A 19,269-nucleotide genomic window follows, 5' to 3' on the forward strand; every position below is an offset into this window, starting at 1 on the left:
CAATATCTCTAATACTATTCAGCATTGTTCTAGAATATTAGCTAATACAATTAGGAGAAATCAATCAGAGGCACAAGAATGGGTAACAAAGAAGTAAAACACTATTTGCATATTACATGGGAGTATATCTGGAAAACCTTTGAGAATCATTGATAAGCTAACTCAACATAAAAGGTAGCAGGATATAAAATTAACATATAAAAATTAATAGCTTTTGCATACCAAGACAATAACCAGTTAGAGGGCATAACTCCATTTATAAAAGCAAGAAAGAAGAAATACTTAGGAATAAATTTAGTAACTAATCTGCAAAACCTATATGAAGAAAATTTTAAAACACTTTTGAAAAGACAAGGAACAAATGGAAAGGCACCCTGTGATCTTGGATAGACTTACTCAAATTTATAAAGATGTGAGGTCTTCCTAAGGTAACTTATAAATTTAATTCAAACCCTATAAAAATACGAATAAGCTATACCAACAAACAGCAAACTATGAGGGGAGTAGGCCTACCAGAAAGGAAAACATACTTGAGCCTCTATAATCAAAACTGTGTGGTACCAGTGCACGAATAGACAAACAGGCCAGCTGGAATAGAACAGATCACCCATAAATAGACCCAAGTAGGGTTTATACACATTTTCTTTCCTAGGAACTTCATGGAAGTTTATGGAACTTTAGGATAAAGGTTGCATCTTATATTATTGGGGTAAAGATGGACTTTTAAGTAAATTGTGCTGAGGCAATGGGTGGCCATTTGGAAAAAGATAAAATTAAATCTGTATCTCATATCATATATAAGAATAATCTCTAAATGGATTAGGGATCTAAATGTAAAATATAAAAACATATACCTAAAAACACATAGGTGAATTCCTCTTTAACCTAAATATAGGGAAAAGCTTTCTAACTATGACTCAAAATCCAGAAGAAATAAAAGAAATATTTGACTATGTAAAATTTGGCATGGTAAAAAAAACACCATAGACAAAGTTAAAGAAACTGAAAAACTGGGAGAAAATATTTGCAGCATGTACCACAAAGGGTTAATATCCCTTATATATAAAGAACTCTTAAAAATTAAGAGACAAAGGACCAAAAACCTAATAGAAGAAACTTGAAAGACAATTCACAAAAAGATGTAAAATGGCCCTTAAACATTTGGAAAAAATTGTTCAAACTAGCTTGTAATTAAAGAAATTTACATTTAAACAAAACCGAGATACCACTTCTTACATATCAAATTGGCAAAAACTGAGACTATCCTAATACATTCTGTTGATGAAGCTGTGGGAAAACTTGCACCTTCATATATTGTTGGTAGGAATGTAAAGTGGTATGACTCTTCTGGAGGGAAATATGGCAATACCTAATAAAAATATTTATGCACTTAGCTTTTGACTCAGCAATCCCACTTCTAGGGATCTACCCTAAAGATACACCCCTAACCTTATGAAAGTACTTATACAAAGGTTGGTCATTGCAGCATTGTTTATAATTGCTAAGTAATGGAAACAACCTAAATGCCCATACATAGAAAAATGGTTGAATAAACCATGCAAATAGAGTACTATGCATCTATAAAAAATGAATGAGAAAGATCTCTATGAATTAATAGGGAATGATTTCCAGGATATATTTAAGTGAAAAAAATCAAAGTACAAAAGAATATCTATAGCATGCTTTCGTTCTTATTAGAAAGGAGACATGCATGTGCAAAAGAAATACGCAAAGATTAGACCAGAAACTAACGATATTGGTTATCTACAGAGGGTGAGTGGGAGTGGGGTAGAAAGAATGGGGGAATTGGGATGGGATAGTAGGAATAAGGAGTGAGTGACACTTCTCTGAGAATATCTTTTTGTTCAGCTCTGACTATTAGAATTAAGGCAGTGTTTCACATGCCCCTCAAATTAAATAAATACTTAAAATCAACCAGGATGTGGGGGAACCTAAAATGGAATACAAATAGTAACAAATGAACTGAATTATAATATAAATAGATAACATAACCACACTGAAGATTGGGATAGGAAAGAAGGAACCTTAGTAACTTTGGAAAACAATATTTTGACTGTATTATAAGGATTAAGACAGAAATAACCATACACAAATACTGTACTCTGGTTAGTAAATTTGTTTATCATAGGTGTGTGATTTGGTAATTCTGAAACTACAATGTTGACTACTAGTAAAGAAAGTGGCTATACTGGGCTTGAACTAATAACTGTATATATTGTGAATAGTGAGAATCAGGTTTCTCAATGTCACAGAAAGAATATCCAAATAAAGGGGGAAGGCAAGGCTGAGCCCTGTGGTGTTGGGTTGTAATAGGGGATATCAGTATGAGCTCATGGTTTTATATATGTGCCTATATACATACATACATACACACATACAAGCATATGGATAATGAGAGAAATAAATATAGATGTATGCACGTGTATGCATGCTGTGGATGCCTAGAAGCAATGACACCACAGAAGCAACGAGTATCCATAGTGCTCAGGTATTAGTTTTTAAATACTGTCATCCAATAAAAGGAACCAGGGATCCTTGGAGAAATGGCTGATGCTGGGGCTAGGGCGGAGAAAATACAAAAGGAGCCTGGAACATCTTGTAGTGCCAGAATGTAAGGAAGTGCTCAAAAAATGATGGGGCATGTCTAGAGGGCACAGGAGCCAACTGGAAGGAACTCCTAATAGCTCAAACTGGGACAACTTGAGCAACAAAGGAAATCATAACTCAAAGAAAAAAATAAATATCCATGCTAATATAAATAAATAGTACAATAAATAAATGTGGGAAAAGAGACAGCTCTTCCTTACAGCAGAATTCCAATTAATAATGTAGAAGGCAAAAGGGAAACAGAAGATCATTAGGCAAATACTACAGTTATAGTTATCGCAAGTGAGAACCATCAAATAATACTAAAATTAGTGCGCAAAAGTATGATGAGAAATCGGAATTTGCATAGTCTCCAGGTAACTCCCCACCAGATACTTACTAATTACAAAGGGGAAAATAGTAACTTTACGTTGGAAAAACCTGGCAGATACTAACTGAACTATGTCATGAAAATTAATATTACTAGTAATAAGATATACTGACATCAATTACCCTCTGATATAATGCACTGAGATGGGTACAGTGCCATTTTTGTGGTATTCTTGCCAAATATTCATAGCCTCAGTCTTCTCATGAGAAAACAAGCAACAAATCCCAATTCAGGGCCATTCTACCAAATCATTGACCTGGAGTCTTCCTAAGTGTCGAGGACACAAAAGACAAAGAAGGACTGAGGAACTGCCACAGATTGAAGGACACTAAGAAGACATGACAACCAAATATAATGTGGGATCCTGGACTGGATCCTAGGAAAAGGGACACAAGTGGAAAAACTGGTGAAATTCATATAAGGTCTGCTGATTACTTCATAGTACCATACCAATGCTAATTTCCTGCTTTTGATAATTGAACTATGGAAACGTAAGATGTTAACATTAGGGGAAACTGAGTAAAGTGTATACAGAAACTCCCTGTTCCATTTTTGCAACATTTCTTTAAGTAAAACATTATTCTGGTTTGCTAATGCTGCCGGAATGCGAAACACCAGAAATGGATTGGCTTTTATAAAGGAGGTTTATTTGGTTACACAGTTACAGTCTTAAGGCTATAAAGTGTCCAAAGTAATGCATCAACAATCGGGTACCTTCACTGGAGGATGGCCAATGGTGTCCGGAAAGCCTCTGTTAGCTGGGAAGTCACGTGGCTGGCATCTGCTCCAAGTTCTGGTTTCAAAATGGCTTTCTCTCAAGACGTTCCTCTTCATCTTCTCTCCAAAATGTCACTCTCAGTTGCTCTTGGGGTGTTTATCCTCTCTTAGCTTCTCTGGAGCAAAAGTTTGCTTTCAACAGCTGTCTTCAAACTGTCTTTCATCTGTAGCTACTCTCTCAGCTCCTGTGCATTCCTCAGTGTCCCTCTTGGCTGTAGCAAGCTCACTCCTTCTGTCTGAGCTTATATAGTGCTCCAGTAAACTAGTCAAGGCCCATGCTGAATGGAAACTATCCAATCAGAGTCATTACCCACAGTTGGTTGGGTCACATCTCCATGGAAACTCTTAAAGAATTACAATCTAATCAACACTAGTATGTCTGCCCACACAAGATTACATCAAAGATAATGGTGTTTGGGAGGACAGAATAAATTCAAACTGGCACAAACATTATTTCAAAATAATAATAATAATAGTAATAATAATAGTAATAATAATAGTACTACTAATAAAATGGGATGTTTCCCTACTGTGCCAGTTTGAATGTGTTATGTCCCCCAAAACGCCATTATCTTTGATGCAATCTTGTGTGGGCAGACATATTAGTGTTGATTAGATTTTGGAATCCTTTGGGTGTTTCCATGGAGATGTGATTCAGTCAACTGTGGACAAGACAGTTGTTGGGTAATTTCCATGGCGGTATTGCCCCACCCATTCAGGGTGGGTTGAATTAAATTACTGGAGCACTATATAAGCTCAGATAGAAGAAGCAAGCTTGCTACAGCCAAGAGGGACACTTTGAAGAATGCACAGAAGCTGAGAGAGTAGCTGCAGATGAGAGACAGTTTGAAGATGGCCGTTGGAAGCAGCCTCTTGCTCCGGAGATGCTAAGAGAGGACAAACACCCCAAGAGCAACTAAGAGTGACATTTTTGAGGAACTGAAGCTTAGAGAGGAATGTCCTGGGAGAAAGCCATTTTGAAACCAGAACTTTGGAGCAGATGCCAGCCATGTGCCTTGCCAGGTAACAGAAATTTTCCGGACACCACTGGCCATCTTCCAGTGAAGGTACCCTTTGTTGATGGACAATTTATGGCTTTAAGACTGTAACTTTGTAACCAAATAAACCCCTTTTATAAAAGCCAATCCATTTCTGATGTTTTGCATTCCAGCAGCATTAGCAAACTAGAACACCCACCATCTTCCAAAGGTGACCAATAAGATTTTTTAAATAGTGTCTTTGTGATCTCATGGATGTAAACATATTTGATTTGTTTCCATTCTTTATAGTTCAAATCATCCCATCTTTAGCTGGTGGGAACGTATTCATGTTGGCTCCTGAGTACTTTTGATGTATCCTGACACATCTGAAAGCTTTCTTGCTTTCTCATATGCCAAGGTATTTGCATATTTCATGTTGAAGCCCAGGACTCAGCCATTTCTCCAAGGACTTCTAGTTCCTTTTAATAGACAATGGAATATAGGGAACAAAATACAGGCACTAGGGGTACTAATTTTTACTGGGTTTGTTATTGTTTTAGGGCCTTTTCAAAGGACACAGTTAGAAAATATCCTTTTTTTTTTGTTTGTCTTAAAGATAAAATACACTGTGAATTCATACTGATCCTTCCAATTCATATCCAGTAAAAATAGGGTTTTTACTTAACCTAATCAACTTCACATCTGTATCTCATTTCAACCATGTCAAAATTCTTGCTTCTCAATGATACCAACATAATTACTCATTTGATTTATTCTACAATATACACACAGCAGTCTCAGAATATAAATAGCAATACTACCACCAACAATATGATTGCTGAAAAGTTTAATGTATGCATTTTTTGTATTTACTTTTGTTCTTACAATATGTTCTACTAAGGATGTACAGTCAAATTACTGATTTTAAAAGTCACTTGAAATAGTTTTTCTGGGTAATTATGCCACCAACTGGATATACTGTTAGTTTCATTTAATTTTGGTTTTTAGGGATATTTTCACATTTAAATTTTATTTTCTGACCATGCAAAATATTTACATGGTTTCAGATTTATATCTACCAAACCAAACCAAACAAATAAACAAAAAACAAATAAACAAAACAAATAAACAAAAAACAGTGTATTCAAAGAAACCTAGCTTGTATCCTAACTTCTACTCCTTTCTCTGCCTATAGGTAATCCCTTAGAATTTTCATGTTTAGCTTTCATTTTGTTTAAAGTAAGCATATATATGTGTGTTTGTATCCATGTCATCCATTTTCTTAGGTAAATGGTAGCAGACTACACACACATGTTTTCTCTACCTAGCCTTTTTCACTGAGTAATATATATATGGGATTACTCTATGGCAATATATGGACATATTCCTCATTCCTTCTCACAGCTACAGAGTTCTTGATAAGTTTATTCAATCAGTCCCTTATTGATGGACTTTTGGGCGATTCAAGTCTTTGGCTTTACTAATAGTGCTGATGCAGAGTTTTTTTTGTTGCCACCAGAGCCTTCTGAAGAGTCAGGGAATGAGGGGGACCGGGCAATAGGATTCCTCTCACATTGTCATGGATTTACCCTGCACATCCCCACATGAGATTCCCATTCTACTGGGACTCAAACCACAGGTGCATCCTGGTTCTTGGATACTTGGGGGTCAGAGGTCCTTAAATTGTATTTTTCATGGGGGTTGGAAGAGCTAGGTTTCCTTGGTGGTTTTGTGAGGCCATGACCCTGAAAAGCAGGTGAAAAAGCAGAGAATATGGTGGTAGACAGTGATCAACCTCTTAAAAAGGCATTTAAGCCCACAGAGGTCTGGTTTCCCTTTGGGAAAGTCTAATCCAAGGTATTCTACCTTCTCACATTACTCATGTCAGAACTATAGTATGACTTATTAATATCTTTAGGGTTTCATCAGTGTTATTTCTGGCATGTTTCTCCCTGTTTCCTGTCCCCACCGTAACTTGATTATCCTCATTTTATCCCTAAGTCATATTGTCATATAGCTTATCTCAGCTCTGACGATAATGGTGTAAAAAATGGTATTAGCCCCATTATCCTGGTTTTTCATCCTACCTCTCTGACCACTGCTTTGCAGTCTCTTTTTTCTCTGCCTGTCCCTTAAAGTTGGTGAGCCCTAAGGGTTTATTCTTACCTTCTTCTCAGTAACCTCTTTTGGATCCTTGACCTTTCAGAGAATTTAATGAATGGATTTACTCTTTCCTCAGAACAATGTACATTTCTACCTATACTGGAAGTGCATATAATTTCAAGGGGTTTATGGACAGCCCTCCATGAGCACAAGTTCAAGAACAACTGCTCTCATTGAGCAGGTGCAATAGGAGAGACAGTATTTTTTCCCTTAAGGAGTTAGGGTCTGGGGAGAAGAAAAAAAATTCTTCTTAGGGAGTTGGCTTGAAAGGGACCAGGTGAGTAACAAGAAAAGCAGAAAGGGATTTGGACTGGGGAAGAAGAATAGCAATTATAATTTTACACACAAAAGTTACAAATTGTGGCCTTTGGGCTAAAGTCATTTTGTTTGGCCCAAAGTCATTTTGTTTGGCCATATATAAGAAGCTGATTTTGAAGGCTTTTGGGTGGGGCACCCATTCCTGACTTGGGCAAGTCCCCACCCTCCAGGTTGCCCCTCCTGTATTCACATCAGCAGCCTGGAGCCTATAGACATTTCATTTAGCAACCCTTCTTGAAGATAATTTCCCACTTCCTTGAGTCAAAACCTAAAATACTTTCCAGATCTTCTATGGATCAGCTGGATGAGGAAGAAGCAAAGCCAAGTCCTTAGGACATAAGTCAGCCTGTTGACACATTAAGTCTTCATCAGATGCTTAGTAAATGCCAAGAAGACAAAGATGAATAAGGTTTTCTCACTCCTGATCCTGGGGCTGACCTCACATGTATGAGTAAGCTCCATGATCAGAGGTAGAGCTGAACTTGTCAAAACTGGCCCTGGGACTTTTGTAGAGCCTGAAAAAAGAACTCAAGTTTTTCCACCTTCTAAAATCTATTTTTTCCAGGACTTCTTTCCTGGTGGCAGTCAAGGTGAGATTTGATAGAAAACTTAATTTTGCGAAAAGAAAAAAAAAAAGCTATCCATCTTGGCCTTCAAACAGGTTCAAGGATCACTGATTGGAACAGGGTTGAACCCAGGGTAGAGGAACTAGAGCACAAACACTACTTGAGTAGCTGCTATGTGCAAGGAAGTTACTGGAGGGGAAACAGAGATGAATAAGACAGGATTCTGTCCCCAAGGGCCTTACAATCCATTAAAGGAGAGAAGGTGTGGACAAAAGAGGCATCTTTCACATGAACTATTCTGGAGAACAAATGAGTGTAGGTATCTTCCTCATGCCAGGCTTTGTAACATGAAATATAATGCAATTAAATGTCATGAGAATGGGAAAAGTGCCATGGGAATGCAAGGTGGGGAGAGAGAACTTCCCATGGAGATAGATTAGTGAAGTGTTTGAAAGACTTGAAGGGTGGTTATGACTTGGACAAGCAGAGGTGCTGACAGGGGCTGGGAGAATCTCCAGGCAGAAGGAACTGCAGGAGCAAAGGAATATTCTAGACTCAAACCAGGTGGCCTGTGTCCTTTGCAGGGAACCACAGCGCTCGGTGAGCTCCAGCCTCCCTTGCAACAAGGCTTTTGGGAGCTGAAGGGTGGCATTGCTTGCATTTCTCTACAGTCACAGAATGAAACCCTGAAAAGGTTCTGAGGTGTCATAGATCTTACCACCATGTACGGTCATTATCCATTTCACAAATGGAAAGAGTGAGGTCTGGAGGAATTCAACCAGAAATCTCAAATGTTTAAAGTACCTTCTATACACTGGTAATCATCATGAGGAATACAAAGTGCATAAAATTTGTTTTCTGCTCTTACAGAAGCAGAACTATTGGCTAAGGGAGTTCAGAATAAGGGTATGTGTGTGATGGGGGACAGGACAGGGTAGGCAAAGAAGGGTTCTTGGAGGAGGTGTGGTTTGAGCAGAACCCTAAACTGGGGGTAGGATTTGTCTAGTTGGGGAGGCCGAGAGGGATATTCCAGGTACTGGCAAAGCACAAGGCATGTACAAGGGACAGTGAAGACTCCAAATGTGGCCTGGAATGGGGCACCCAGGGAGGTTGATCTGTGGCTGTCAGGCTGGAGGAGAAGGTGAGGGCCAGACTTTGGCCCTAAATAATTCACTCTCTCTCTCCTCCTCTGCACCGGCTCTGTATTCTGTCAGGACCAGCTACTCTTCTGCGACGACTGTGACCGCGGCTATCACATGTACTGTTTAAATCCCCCAGTGGCTGAGCCCCCAGAAGGTAATGACAATGAGGTCAGCGATAACATCACCACCGGGTTCTGGTACCACCACTTATCGAGCCCTCACTGTGGGGCAGGCCTGGTGCCCTGGGCTTCACAGGTCTTGTTTCATTTAATCATCGCAACCCTACGAGGTAGGTAAGACTGCTACCATTTTACAGATGAGGAAACCAAGGCACAATTCAACCAGCTGAATTTTCAACTCCAGGGCCAAGGAGATGTTTCATAGACACGTGGCTGAGAAGATGGGGAGGTGTGAGCTTCCAGGGGTGCTGGCCCAGGCTAGGTGTGGAGGCCCAGCTCCTTTCACGACAGTTCAGCCAAGCCTCCCTGAGTACTTCTGAGCAGCACATATATTCTGCTGAGCAACAAGCTCCAGCATGAATCCAGGACTAGGGCTTGGTCTCTGAATTGTGAAAGTCAGGAGGAGACAGGGCTGAGATGTTTGGGCCACTGGGGTGGGGCTTGAGGGTCGGGAGAGCAGCTGCTACTAACGCCATCTTGTTTCTTGCAGGAAGCTGGAGCTGCCACTTATGCTGGGAACTGCTCAAAGAAAAAGCCTCAGCCTTTGGCTGCCAGGCCTAGGGCCCCAGGTCACAGAATGTGACTTGCTCCTGGAGAGGCTGAACCAGAGCCCAGCTCAAACCAGACAGACCAACTGTAAGGAAATGAGTCATTGAGGGACATAGACAGGTGGAACGGAGAGGATGAGATATCTACTTACCTCCCACCCACAGGTTTCCGTACTTCAACGAGCCCCTTCCTTGTTTCTGCCGAATGATCTTGCACTTTTAAAGAACAACCCCAACCCTGTGGAAGCCCCCTCACTTTTACCCTGGCACTTTCACCCATTTTAAGGGTAGCCATTTTGTGGCCCCTGACCAGTCATTTGCAAGTAGTTTGGTGTTTTCTATTTATCGTGTTCCAAGAAATCTTCGCATAGCCTCTCCACCCGCAGCTTAACCTCTTCATCCTAAACTCTCACCAGAGCCACAACGGGCTGTGGAGAAGTTGTTATGTATTACCAGCCTTACTGGAAACTTCTAGACTTGGAGCCTGGAGACCATCTTGAAGGCAGAGCCCTGCAACCCCTCCTTGGTCCTCGGTCTCTGTGGAGAGGAAGTGCTGCCTTCCAGAACCCCTGGCAGTTATCCAGTGGCACCCACAGCCAGGGTGGTCTTGATTCACAGTGTCAGGCCACTTGATAGGGGGTGGGGAGGAAAGTGGAGGCCCTGAGAGGTGGGAGGAAACTGCAGATAATACTGAGGCCCAGCCCCAGTCAGTCAGTATTTATTGTCTATCAGGAGAGGTTCTGCAAGGGACTACGTGGTTCCTTGACCTCCAGAGCTCGGGCGTCCTTGAGGTGAGGCAAAGCACAGCCTGTGGACAGAGGAAAATGCTTAGGTCTCCGCCTTCCAACCCACCAGGTCCAGAGGTCTGGTTCAGCTTTCCTTGGGGGCACTCAAGAACCAGGAGGGCAAGCGAAGGCTGCTCAACCAAGCATCTGAATGTTGGATACAAAGGATCACGGTTTTGGAAAACCCTTCAGTATTGATGCAACACTATGAATTCCTTTTCCCAAGTGATTTCTTCCTTCCTTAGAGTATATGTTTCCCATTGTCCACGGAGACAGGACCCTGGAAATTTTAGGATGGGGGGAGAGATGATTGCTACCTAAACAAATAATTAGGGTGGTATGATTATTTATGATGAAGATGGTGACGACTCAGAATCCTCAGCCTGAGGGTGGCTCCTGTCTCCCCAACTCCCCGATGTGTGCTGGACTCTTGTTTTCAAAACTATTCTGAGATGAAAGACACAGGGAGGTTCAGATTCCGAGAACTTTGTTGGACTGGGTTGTCTTTGAATCCCAGCAGTGGCAGCAGCAGCAGCACAATAACTGACACATTTCTGGAAAAAATCATTTGCCCAAAGGGCAGGTCTCGGTGAGCAGGACCCTCGCGCATGCTCGGTTTCCCTGAAATCAGCTCCATCTCTGTGGTCCGGCCGCTTACAACAAAGGCCGAGGTTATTTTTAGTCCTTCAGCTCCTGGAAGAAGCCCCTGGAGACCCGAGCTAGTTGGGCCGCTTCCGCCGGGCTGTAGCCTGCTCTCTGGCTTGGCAGGCGTGTTTTTCCCCAGGCTGATTGCTCTTGGCCACTGGACCCGGGGCAGCCTGGTGTGGAGCTGAGCAGTGTCACTCCTTTTGCAGAGTGACCTGTGGCAAGAGATGGGGGTCACTCTCCAGCAGGGTCCTGTGGCCACCCGGGGAGTTACACGCATACATATGATCTCTTTTAAAGGGCCCCAGTCCAGAGGGGATTTTCATCTCCCTCGTAAGGTATTTCCTTCCCCTTGCTGGTTGGTGAACCTGTTTTGGGTTCTGGGGGTGCAGGGAGGGTTTGGGAAGTTGCTGTGTGTTCGCCCGGGAGATGTGTTCACCTGTTCATCAGAGGGGCAGACATCCTCTCTTGGCTAGCTCTCAATCCACCCATATAACTCAAAGTGGGATGTCCCTGAAGGCTGATTATTGGTTTTGAAATCATTTTAATTTAATTTTAGAACCCCCCCCCCCCACATTCCTAAATGCCACAATTGCTTAAAACTTAAATGTGCACATCCTAAACCAAACACTGTGGCTCTACAACTTGACAGGTCCTTTTGGGGTATGTGCAAATCTGTTCCCCACATCCAAGCAGATGATGGAGTTTTGTCCTGTGCTGTCTGCAGCCACGTCTGCTCTACTCACAGAAGCTGTGAGGGTGGGATGGAATCTCTGAGCCCAGGAAGGGAGCTGTAACTCACCAGCAGTGTGGGCATGGACAGGGCTCAGGAATGGACATTAGGAAGGCCCTTGAGTTCCCTTTACCATTCCCTTACTCCCTGAGATTGGTCCTGATCTGGAAAGAGGGGAGAACAAAGCCTGCTTGTGAGACGGCACTGTTAGGGTACTGAAAGCAGACAAAAGTCTCCATAGTCACATTTATCACATTCTTTGTTGAAAAGAAAGAAGGCATCTGTAAACTTCAGATTGGTCTCTTTCTTTGAGCCCAAGAGAATGAGCCAGAATCATCAGTATACTTGAACCATCAGGGTTTTAGTTTTGCCTTTGCCACGGAGTAGTTGCATGATCTAAGCAACTGACTCAACATCCCTGAACCTCAGTTTGCTCACCTGTGAAGCAGAGATAGTGGTATTTGCCCTGCCTACTCCATAGCAACTTTGGGAGTCTCAAAAGACATAATGTTTTATAAAAGCCACCGCAGAGCCTGGGATGTCAAGGAGGCACCCCATGTGACTTCCACGGAGCTGGCCGAAGCTAGAGGCTCTCTCGGAATTTCTCTCTGACCAAAGGGAGCTTATGTGTGGAGGGCCAGGCTGCCTGGGCCACTGGGCTGAAGCCGTGATGCTGTGACCAAGGAAACCGTGACTGTGCCCGGGTCTGTGGTGGGAGACGGAGCATTCACCCTGGGGTTGGGGACTTCAGAATGAAAATCCTTGAGATACCCCCTTCTACAAGACTAAAGCCTCTTAGAAGGGAGAGCTAATTTCATTTCAATTCACGTAAGTGCTCACTTTAAACCTCGGTTTAAAGCCCAGCTCTGCTACTTTCGAGCTGGTTGACCTTGGGCAAATTACTTAACCTCTCTGAGCCTTATTTTCCACATCTGTATGATGGGGAGTATGGCCTGTTGGCAGGGTTGTTGCAGGGATTTGAGGTCATGCTGGCAAAGATCCTGGCCCGCTGAAGGCCCCCACTCTGTGACAGCTATTGTCATTTTGTAGAGAGGCCACCGAGTGGAGATAATGGTGCTGTCTCTCCCCAGCCCAAATGCACGGAACCAGCCAGGACACCTTTGCTCCACTTCCCTCCCATATGGTGACTCCAGCTGACTTTGGAAGAGGCTGGAGATCAAAATCCTGTTTCCTGTAGGCATTTTAGAAACATTGCTTTTTGGGCCTGTAGCAAATCCATTGCAGGCAACTCTGTGAGGAAATACAACTCCTGTTAGGAGACTGACCTTCTGGTTTTCCTTCTCAACACCCTCCTCCCACCCCCCACTCATAGCGTCTAAGGCGGGAAGGAGCCAGCAGCCCCCAGGCAGCCCCAGTAGGCAGCTGCTTCCCCGGGGCTCAGGCGCAGGCTCAGGCCTCTGGCTGGAACCTGGGTACAGCCTGCGGGTGGGTGGGAGGGAGGGAGGCCGGATTCCATCAGTGCTGGGGCAGAGAACAGGTTTTAAGGTTGGGGGAGGGCTTAGAGCTCAAAGTGATGGTTTCATGATACCCTGGAGAATTACACTCATGGTGCATTTTAGTCTTCTTCATGCTTTGAACACAGCAGAATTCCTTGCAACCTGCCCCTTAAAAAGTTCAGGTATTTTAAGAAAGAAAAGTGAGATGATTGTTACTGCCTTCCCTTTGGGGGCCATTTCAGGAGACCTGTGCCCTTCTGTGTTGTTGAAGAATGATGACCGGCAACCATGGGCTCCTGGGCGTAGAGGAGCGGGGCCCGTGGTCTCTTCTGTGGGTCCCTGTGCAGGGCTCTGCTTGGCCCAGGGCCAGCGGCCCACCCTTCCCTGCCCCTCCGGAAGTGCTGGAGCCACAGCCGCCTCCGCTCCTCTCTCACTGCCCCCCAAGGCTCACAGCTGCCCACTCCGCACCCCTCCTGAGGGAGGCCTGATGTCAGATCCCCAGGGAGAAGTTGGCTCCCTGGCCAGGGCCAAGCTCATGCTCCCTGGTTAAGACATCACGAGGCCCAAGCTTTCTAGGAGCTGCGCTGGTGTCACCTGACAGAGCTCATGTCCCTGGAGAAAGGATGGAAGGGAGGACAGGAGGAGGGTCATGGGAGACTCAAGGATCTTTCGTGCAGGTAAAGCTGCAGGTAAAGCATAGTAAAGAGGAGGGAGGGGAGGTGGACAGAGAGGAGGGAGAAACCTCAAGTGCTGCTTTCCACTGAGGGAGACATCCTGGGACAAAATAATTAGAGGACGTGGGGTGGAAACTAAGAGTTACTATAACCTATTTTTTCTCAGACCTTTGATCCTGGACAATGTGATTTTTATTTTTTAAGGCCAAACCTTTGCCTGGTTCTGGACGTCAAGCCAGATCCCCTGTTTTTGAGGCCCTGGCCTCTGGCTGTCAGGCTTTCGAGGTCAAAGCAGGCAGGAGGGGTGCCCCTCTCAGCAGTGGGTGGGAGGTAAAGAAAATCTCCCAGCTGGATCTCTGTGGGTTTTCCCACTCCCACAGGAAGGGCATCCTTCTAATTCTCCAAGATAATCTCTGAGGTTCCTTCTGTTCTGGGTTGGGGAGGGGGAAGGTTTGGTGAGGAGAGAGATGGCAGTGAAGGACGGGCTAGATCATGTCTGGGGGGCTGGTAGTGACAGGTCTGGAGACCCTGCTGCCAGAGGAGTCAGGCCGGGGAGGCCCTGGTCCCCCCAACCCCAAGTCCAGGGTGCAGGCAGCAGGGAATTGAAGAGAGGGGAGGACCGGCTAGTTCTGCCCATTTCGCCATCTGAGTAGAGCGACTACGGTTTTCTCCTCCCTAACTTGCGTTACCCTTTTTGGAATCTTATCTCCTCCCCCCTGAAAGGATGCTTTTAGTTTTCAGGTGAGCCCAATTTCATTTGGATAGCAGGTGAGGAACGGGGAGGAAGGTGAATGGAGACAGATCATTTAATTTGCTGTCGGTCTCCAAGTTTTCCCAGCTAAACCCTGACCGCCCTGCTGGTTTCCTTGGGTCTGATTTATCAGACCGCAGAAGGTGGACCCTGTGGTTGTCATGGCCTGGGGCTCCCTTCCCCTTTCCTGGATATTCTCAAAGGCCTGCGGTTGGGGGGTCTGTTTATGATTCTCTGCAGAGGCCACGGCCACCAGCCCCCAAGTGTAGAAGCAGCAGAAGAGATGGGTTAGTTCATGGTTTGGGGCCTCTAGAGGATGGGTGTTGAGAGCTGGGAAGCTGGATCCCTTTCTAAGAAGGCTGGAGCTCCCTTGGTCCATGTAGGGGATCGGGGAGGGCAGTGCTGCCCACTCAAGTGCCCCGGGTCAGGAGGACGTAGATCACAGCCCCTGGGTGGGTATTCCCAGGAAGACAGGCTGAGGTGCCCTCTCCACCTTCCAGCCCAGGCTGCCGGGAAGACAGACACAAAGGAAGCATCTCCAGGAAACTGTGAGGGGGAGGGATCCAGGCTTGCCAGTTCCTTACCAAGTTGGTTTCCCAGAAGAACAGGAGGCTCCCTGGGTGAGAGGAAAGATTGGGAAGTGAGTGGGTTCCCAGAAGACGTGCTCTCTGGATTCCGAGTGAGCCCCAGCTGCATCCATCGCTCAGGGAGTGAGACCTGAGTAACTCCCGGGGCCCTGGGAGGCTGTGAGGGGTATAACAGGGCCAGAGGGCACAGGAGTGGCTCACGGTTTCCGTCTCCTTGTTCCCAACTCCCTCCCTCTGCTCAAGCACCAGCCTCTGGTTGTGGGGCAAATGGCCTTGAAGAAGGGACATTTCAGGGTTCCCTCTCTGGCCCCACCAAGGGAAGGAATTATTTGTACTGAAGGTGACATTACTCAGCGCAGTTCAGAGGAAGGCCAGGACTGGGCTGGCAGGCAGCCAGAGCCCTCTTGGACAGATGCAATTACTAATAATGACCTCCAGCACAGGGGGCAAGGAAAGTGGCCGTTCAGGACAGCAACAACCCAGCCAGTGCTGGTGGGGGTGGGTGGGGGGCAGGTGAGTGGTGTTTTTCGGAAATGGGGAGAGGCCTGGTGAGCCCCTGGGACCTCCGTATTTCCTCAGCAGCACAACCCCACAACCTCCAGATTCTATTTATACTCACTGCATCTTGGTTGCTTTCCTCTCTGCATCGCTATTATTTGTGTCAATATTATTAATATTGATGATGAGAACAGGAACATGCACACACACACACACACACACACACACACACACACACACTCCACTTAATGAACTAAAGGGAACCTTTGGTGTTGTTCCAGGGTGAGAGGGAGAAGCTGCCCTTACCCAGGAGTTGGAAGACAAGATGCACCCTTTCCTAGGTCTTCTCCAGCCCCAATCCCCCAGCCACAGGCGGTTGTGAAGGGAGCTTTGTGTTTGGAAAGCCATCATCTCCAAGGGCTCCCTTGCCTCTCCCCTCTACTTGCCTCTGCTTCTTCAGGAGAGACATTTGGCAATAGTTGGGGACTTGAAGAATTAAAAGAAGTCTCAATTCTGTTTCCATCAATGGGATGCGAAGATGTCATGGCTAGAATTGGGGTTGCGGTCTTTATCAATTTTGCCCTTTTGTGTTTGTTCACTAGGACCCGTTTGTTCTTCTCCTCCTTTTCCTGCTTTCTCCCTTTCCCGTGGTGGGAAGAAACAGTGGCATAAAAGGAAAAGAAAATATGCCCCTCCTGCCCAGTTTCAATATATAGTTGAAGAGACCTAAATTATCCTAGAAAAAAAGAAACGGAACACCGCTAGATAACATGGGAGCTCCAGCATGAAAACGCAGAGTGATTATCTCTCTCGGAGCAGTGGAGGTGGGGAGCAGGTGGCAGGAGAGAGATAGGGTAGCCAGAGAGTCCTGGCTTCTGCACACAGCTGGTCTATGTGGCTCTTGGGAAAGCAGATAAGTCACTCTTCTGCAATAAATGGTCTGATTTTGTCCCACTTAGTGTCTGTGCTCCTCCTGTGGGGAAAGGGAGGGGTGTGGACTCTAGAGGCCCACCTCTCACCTGCCATGTCTACCCACTCTGGTCCTTTTTCCTCCAAGGGGAAATGGGCATATTGCTGAGTGATTGCTGAGTGATTGCCGAGCAGGCTGGTGTTGGCTAAAACACTTCACAGAGCTCAGAATGTGCAAGGCACCATGCTGGGCCCCATAGGGGCTGGAAAAGGAAGCCACCTGCTGGCCCAGCCCTCGAGTTGCTTTTCAGCTCTAAAATTAAATGCTCCTAAGGACTCCTGATCACATGTCAAGTATCATGCCATCAGGGAAGGTGTATGTGTCTCTAGGTCTCTCCGTATGGGATGCACGTGCATCAAAAGAGATGAGCAGGTTAAACAAATCCAGCTCTCTCCACCCTCTGGAGGTTGAGAGAAAGCACCCAGATGAACTCAGTGCCATGGCTTTATCTCATTCCCCAAACTCTGGCTCCTCTCAGAAGACGAGCATCCTTAATTTTTTTGTTTTTGAAAGGATGACACCTTGATTCAGCACGTCAGGTGGCTAAAGAGCATCCAAGGCTGTGTGTGCCAATGCAGCTTTTCTGTGCCTGGGGTGGAGGGCAGGGAGGTGCTCTTGGCAGGGCTGTATGAAGGGGTCAAGTAACCCACATAATATCTTGTCCAGTCCCCACTAGAGAAAGCAGACAGGGAGAGGTGGGACGGCCCTCATGCATGGATTCAGTACACTCCCATGGGGACCCCCATGGCGTGTGTCCAATGTGGCTGGTCATTGTGGGGATGAGGACCAGATACCAGAGTTGTTTCCAGAAGACCTCCCCAGCTCAGTAAGGGCCCGTGAAGCCCTTAGCTTGGATCTCGTCTGATCGTAAGACTCCCAGTTCTCTATAGTGACAGTATCAGGAATAAACCATTTGCTTCTCTGCCTATGGCACAGCCAGGTTTCAGCTTCTAGCTATTCCCTGAAGATGCTCTACCAAGGTTGCTTTTGTGCTAAGTACCTGGGATGGGAGAATAGCATGCATCTGGCCATGAATAGATGTCAGCCTCAGCTTTTCTGTGGGAGAGACCCTGTGGAAGGCTCTTCCGGGTCCCAGGACAGCACGTGGTTCTCAGCAAGCAGAAATTTGGCCTTCTGTGTGGAGTGGATCAGGGAACCAGGCTTTCATGATGCTTGGCGGTGAGTCAGGTTTTAAAGTGCTTGAGAGCCCAATTTGCTTTCTGGGGTGTGATCCACCCATCCGTTTGAAAGTCTGTTGCTAAGGTTCTTTTGAACCAAGCCGTCAGGCCTCCTTTGAATGACCTGAAGGACCTGGCTTCACCCTGCCCACTGTAAAGTGAAGGCGACCTGACTCCAGATCCTCTCCAGGCCTGACCGCAGCACTGCCCACAGGCAGCCAGTGGTGGATCCTGAGCCACAAGCCCCCAGGGGTGTAGACATGAGAGCCCGGAGCTTTGCTGGCCGAGGGAGCTGAGGCTCTGAGAGGGTCTCCTCTCCACCTCACTAGGGTGTACTCTTAGGCTGCTCCAACTCCTTTCCAGCCAGTCAAGAAGTGGAGACCTGGAGGAGTAGCTGGCCTGTCCATGTCACACAGCTGACTAGTGAGAGAGCCAGAATGAGCCCCCAACCAGGTCTGTGCTTCCTTTTCCAAGTATGTTCGGGCTGAGAGAAATTTTAAAGCCTGGTTTCCAAAACACTATCCCTCTGGTAGCCAAACAAATGGAGCATCTCTGCCGGGAACCCAGAAGACATTGGTTTTCCTTCTAATTGCCTATGCCACTGTTATTTCTCAAGGAGAGGTGTGTTCTGGTGGCTTTGGTGATGGCTGCCACTGCATATGACACCTGAGGTTCCTCCAGGTGGGCTGCAGCAATAGGGTCCTGGGGTAGGAAGGATACGATGTCTTTTAGAAGGAGATGCCTGCTCACTGCCATGTGAGGAAGCTTTTGCCTGTGTAGGCTCCTCAAAGGGCTTGGAAAGCCCTTAGGGTCGGCAAGACAGTGTGAGGGATTGCAGATAGGGTTAATGTGGTCTTCCTTGCCCGCTCCTGCTGGTGAATAGACCCTGGATGTCTCAAAGCTTTAGGAACTTCCAACCCCTGGATTGGTTTGACACTACAGTGGGAAGGGACCCCTGGAAATGTTCTCGTGGTCTCTGATTACTGCATTTCTGTGTTTATCTTTAGATATGTCGATAGAATGCAAAATTAGGGTCACTTCTTCCAGAGGTGGGTACGAGAAAGGGTTTTGACATCAGATCCCCATCATTCCAAAATGTGTTCTTGTCTCTTTTTCCCTTCCCTTCCACCCAACTCCTTCTGAAACCATTCATAAAAGAATGGCCAACAGAGTTGGCCTCCAGTGATACAAATGCCTGCTGATGAGGGTCACCCCCCCATGCACTTGTAACTCTGTCCCCATCAGACCTCCGCATCCAACACCATATTGCCTCTCACCGACTGGACAACCGAGAGTTTTTTGCCTTGAGCTGTTCGGTTC

At 45.7% G+C, this 19,269-nt stretch overlaps 1 protein-coding gene across 1 annotated transcript in view; it reads left to right on the forward strand.

The window, feature by feature from the left end:
* The window catches only part of DPF3 (double PHD fingers 3), a 286,531-nt gene extending 273,271 nt beyond the window's left edge, over positions 1 to 13,260 (forward strand). The window contains exons 10-11 of the mRNA XM_037832373.1: positions 9,017 to 9,098; positions 9,614 to 13,260. Coding sequence (XP_037688301.1) covers positions 9,017 to 9,098; positions 9,614 to 9,684 — 153 coding nt within the window. The 3' untranslated portion in view covers positions 9,685 to 13,260. The remainder of the gene's footprint in view (positions 1 to 9,016; positions 9,099 to 9,613) is intronic.
* Positions 13,261 to 19,269: the final 6,009 nt, after the last annotated feature.

The sequence above is a fragment of the Choloepus didactylus genome, chromosome 4 (genome assembly GCF_015220235.1).
Source record: "Choloepus didactylus isolate mChoDid1 chromosome 4, mChoDid1.pri, whole genome shotgun sequence".
Taxonomy (NCBI): Eukaryota; Metazoa; Chordata; class Mammalia; order Pilosa; family Megalonychidae; genus Choloepus; species Choloepus didactylus.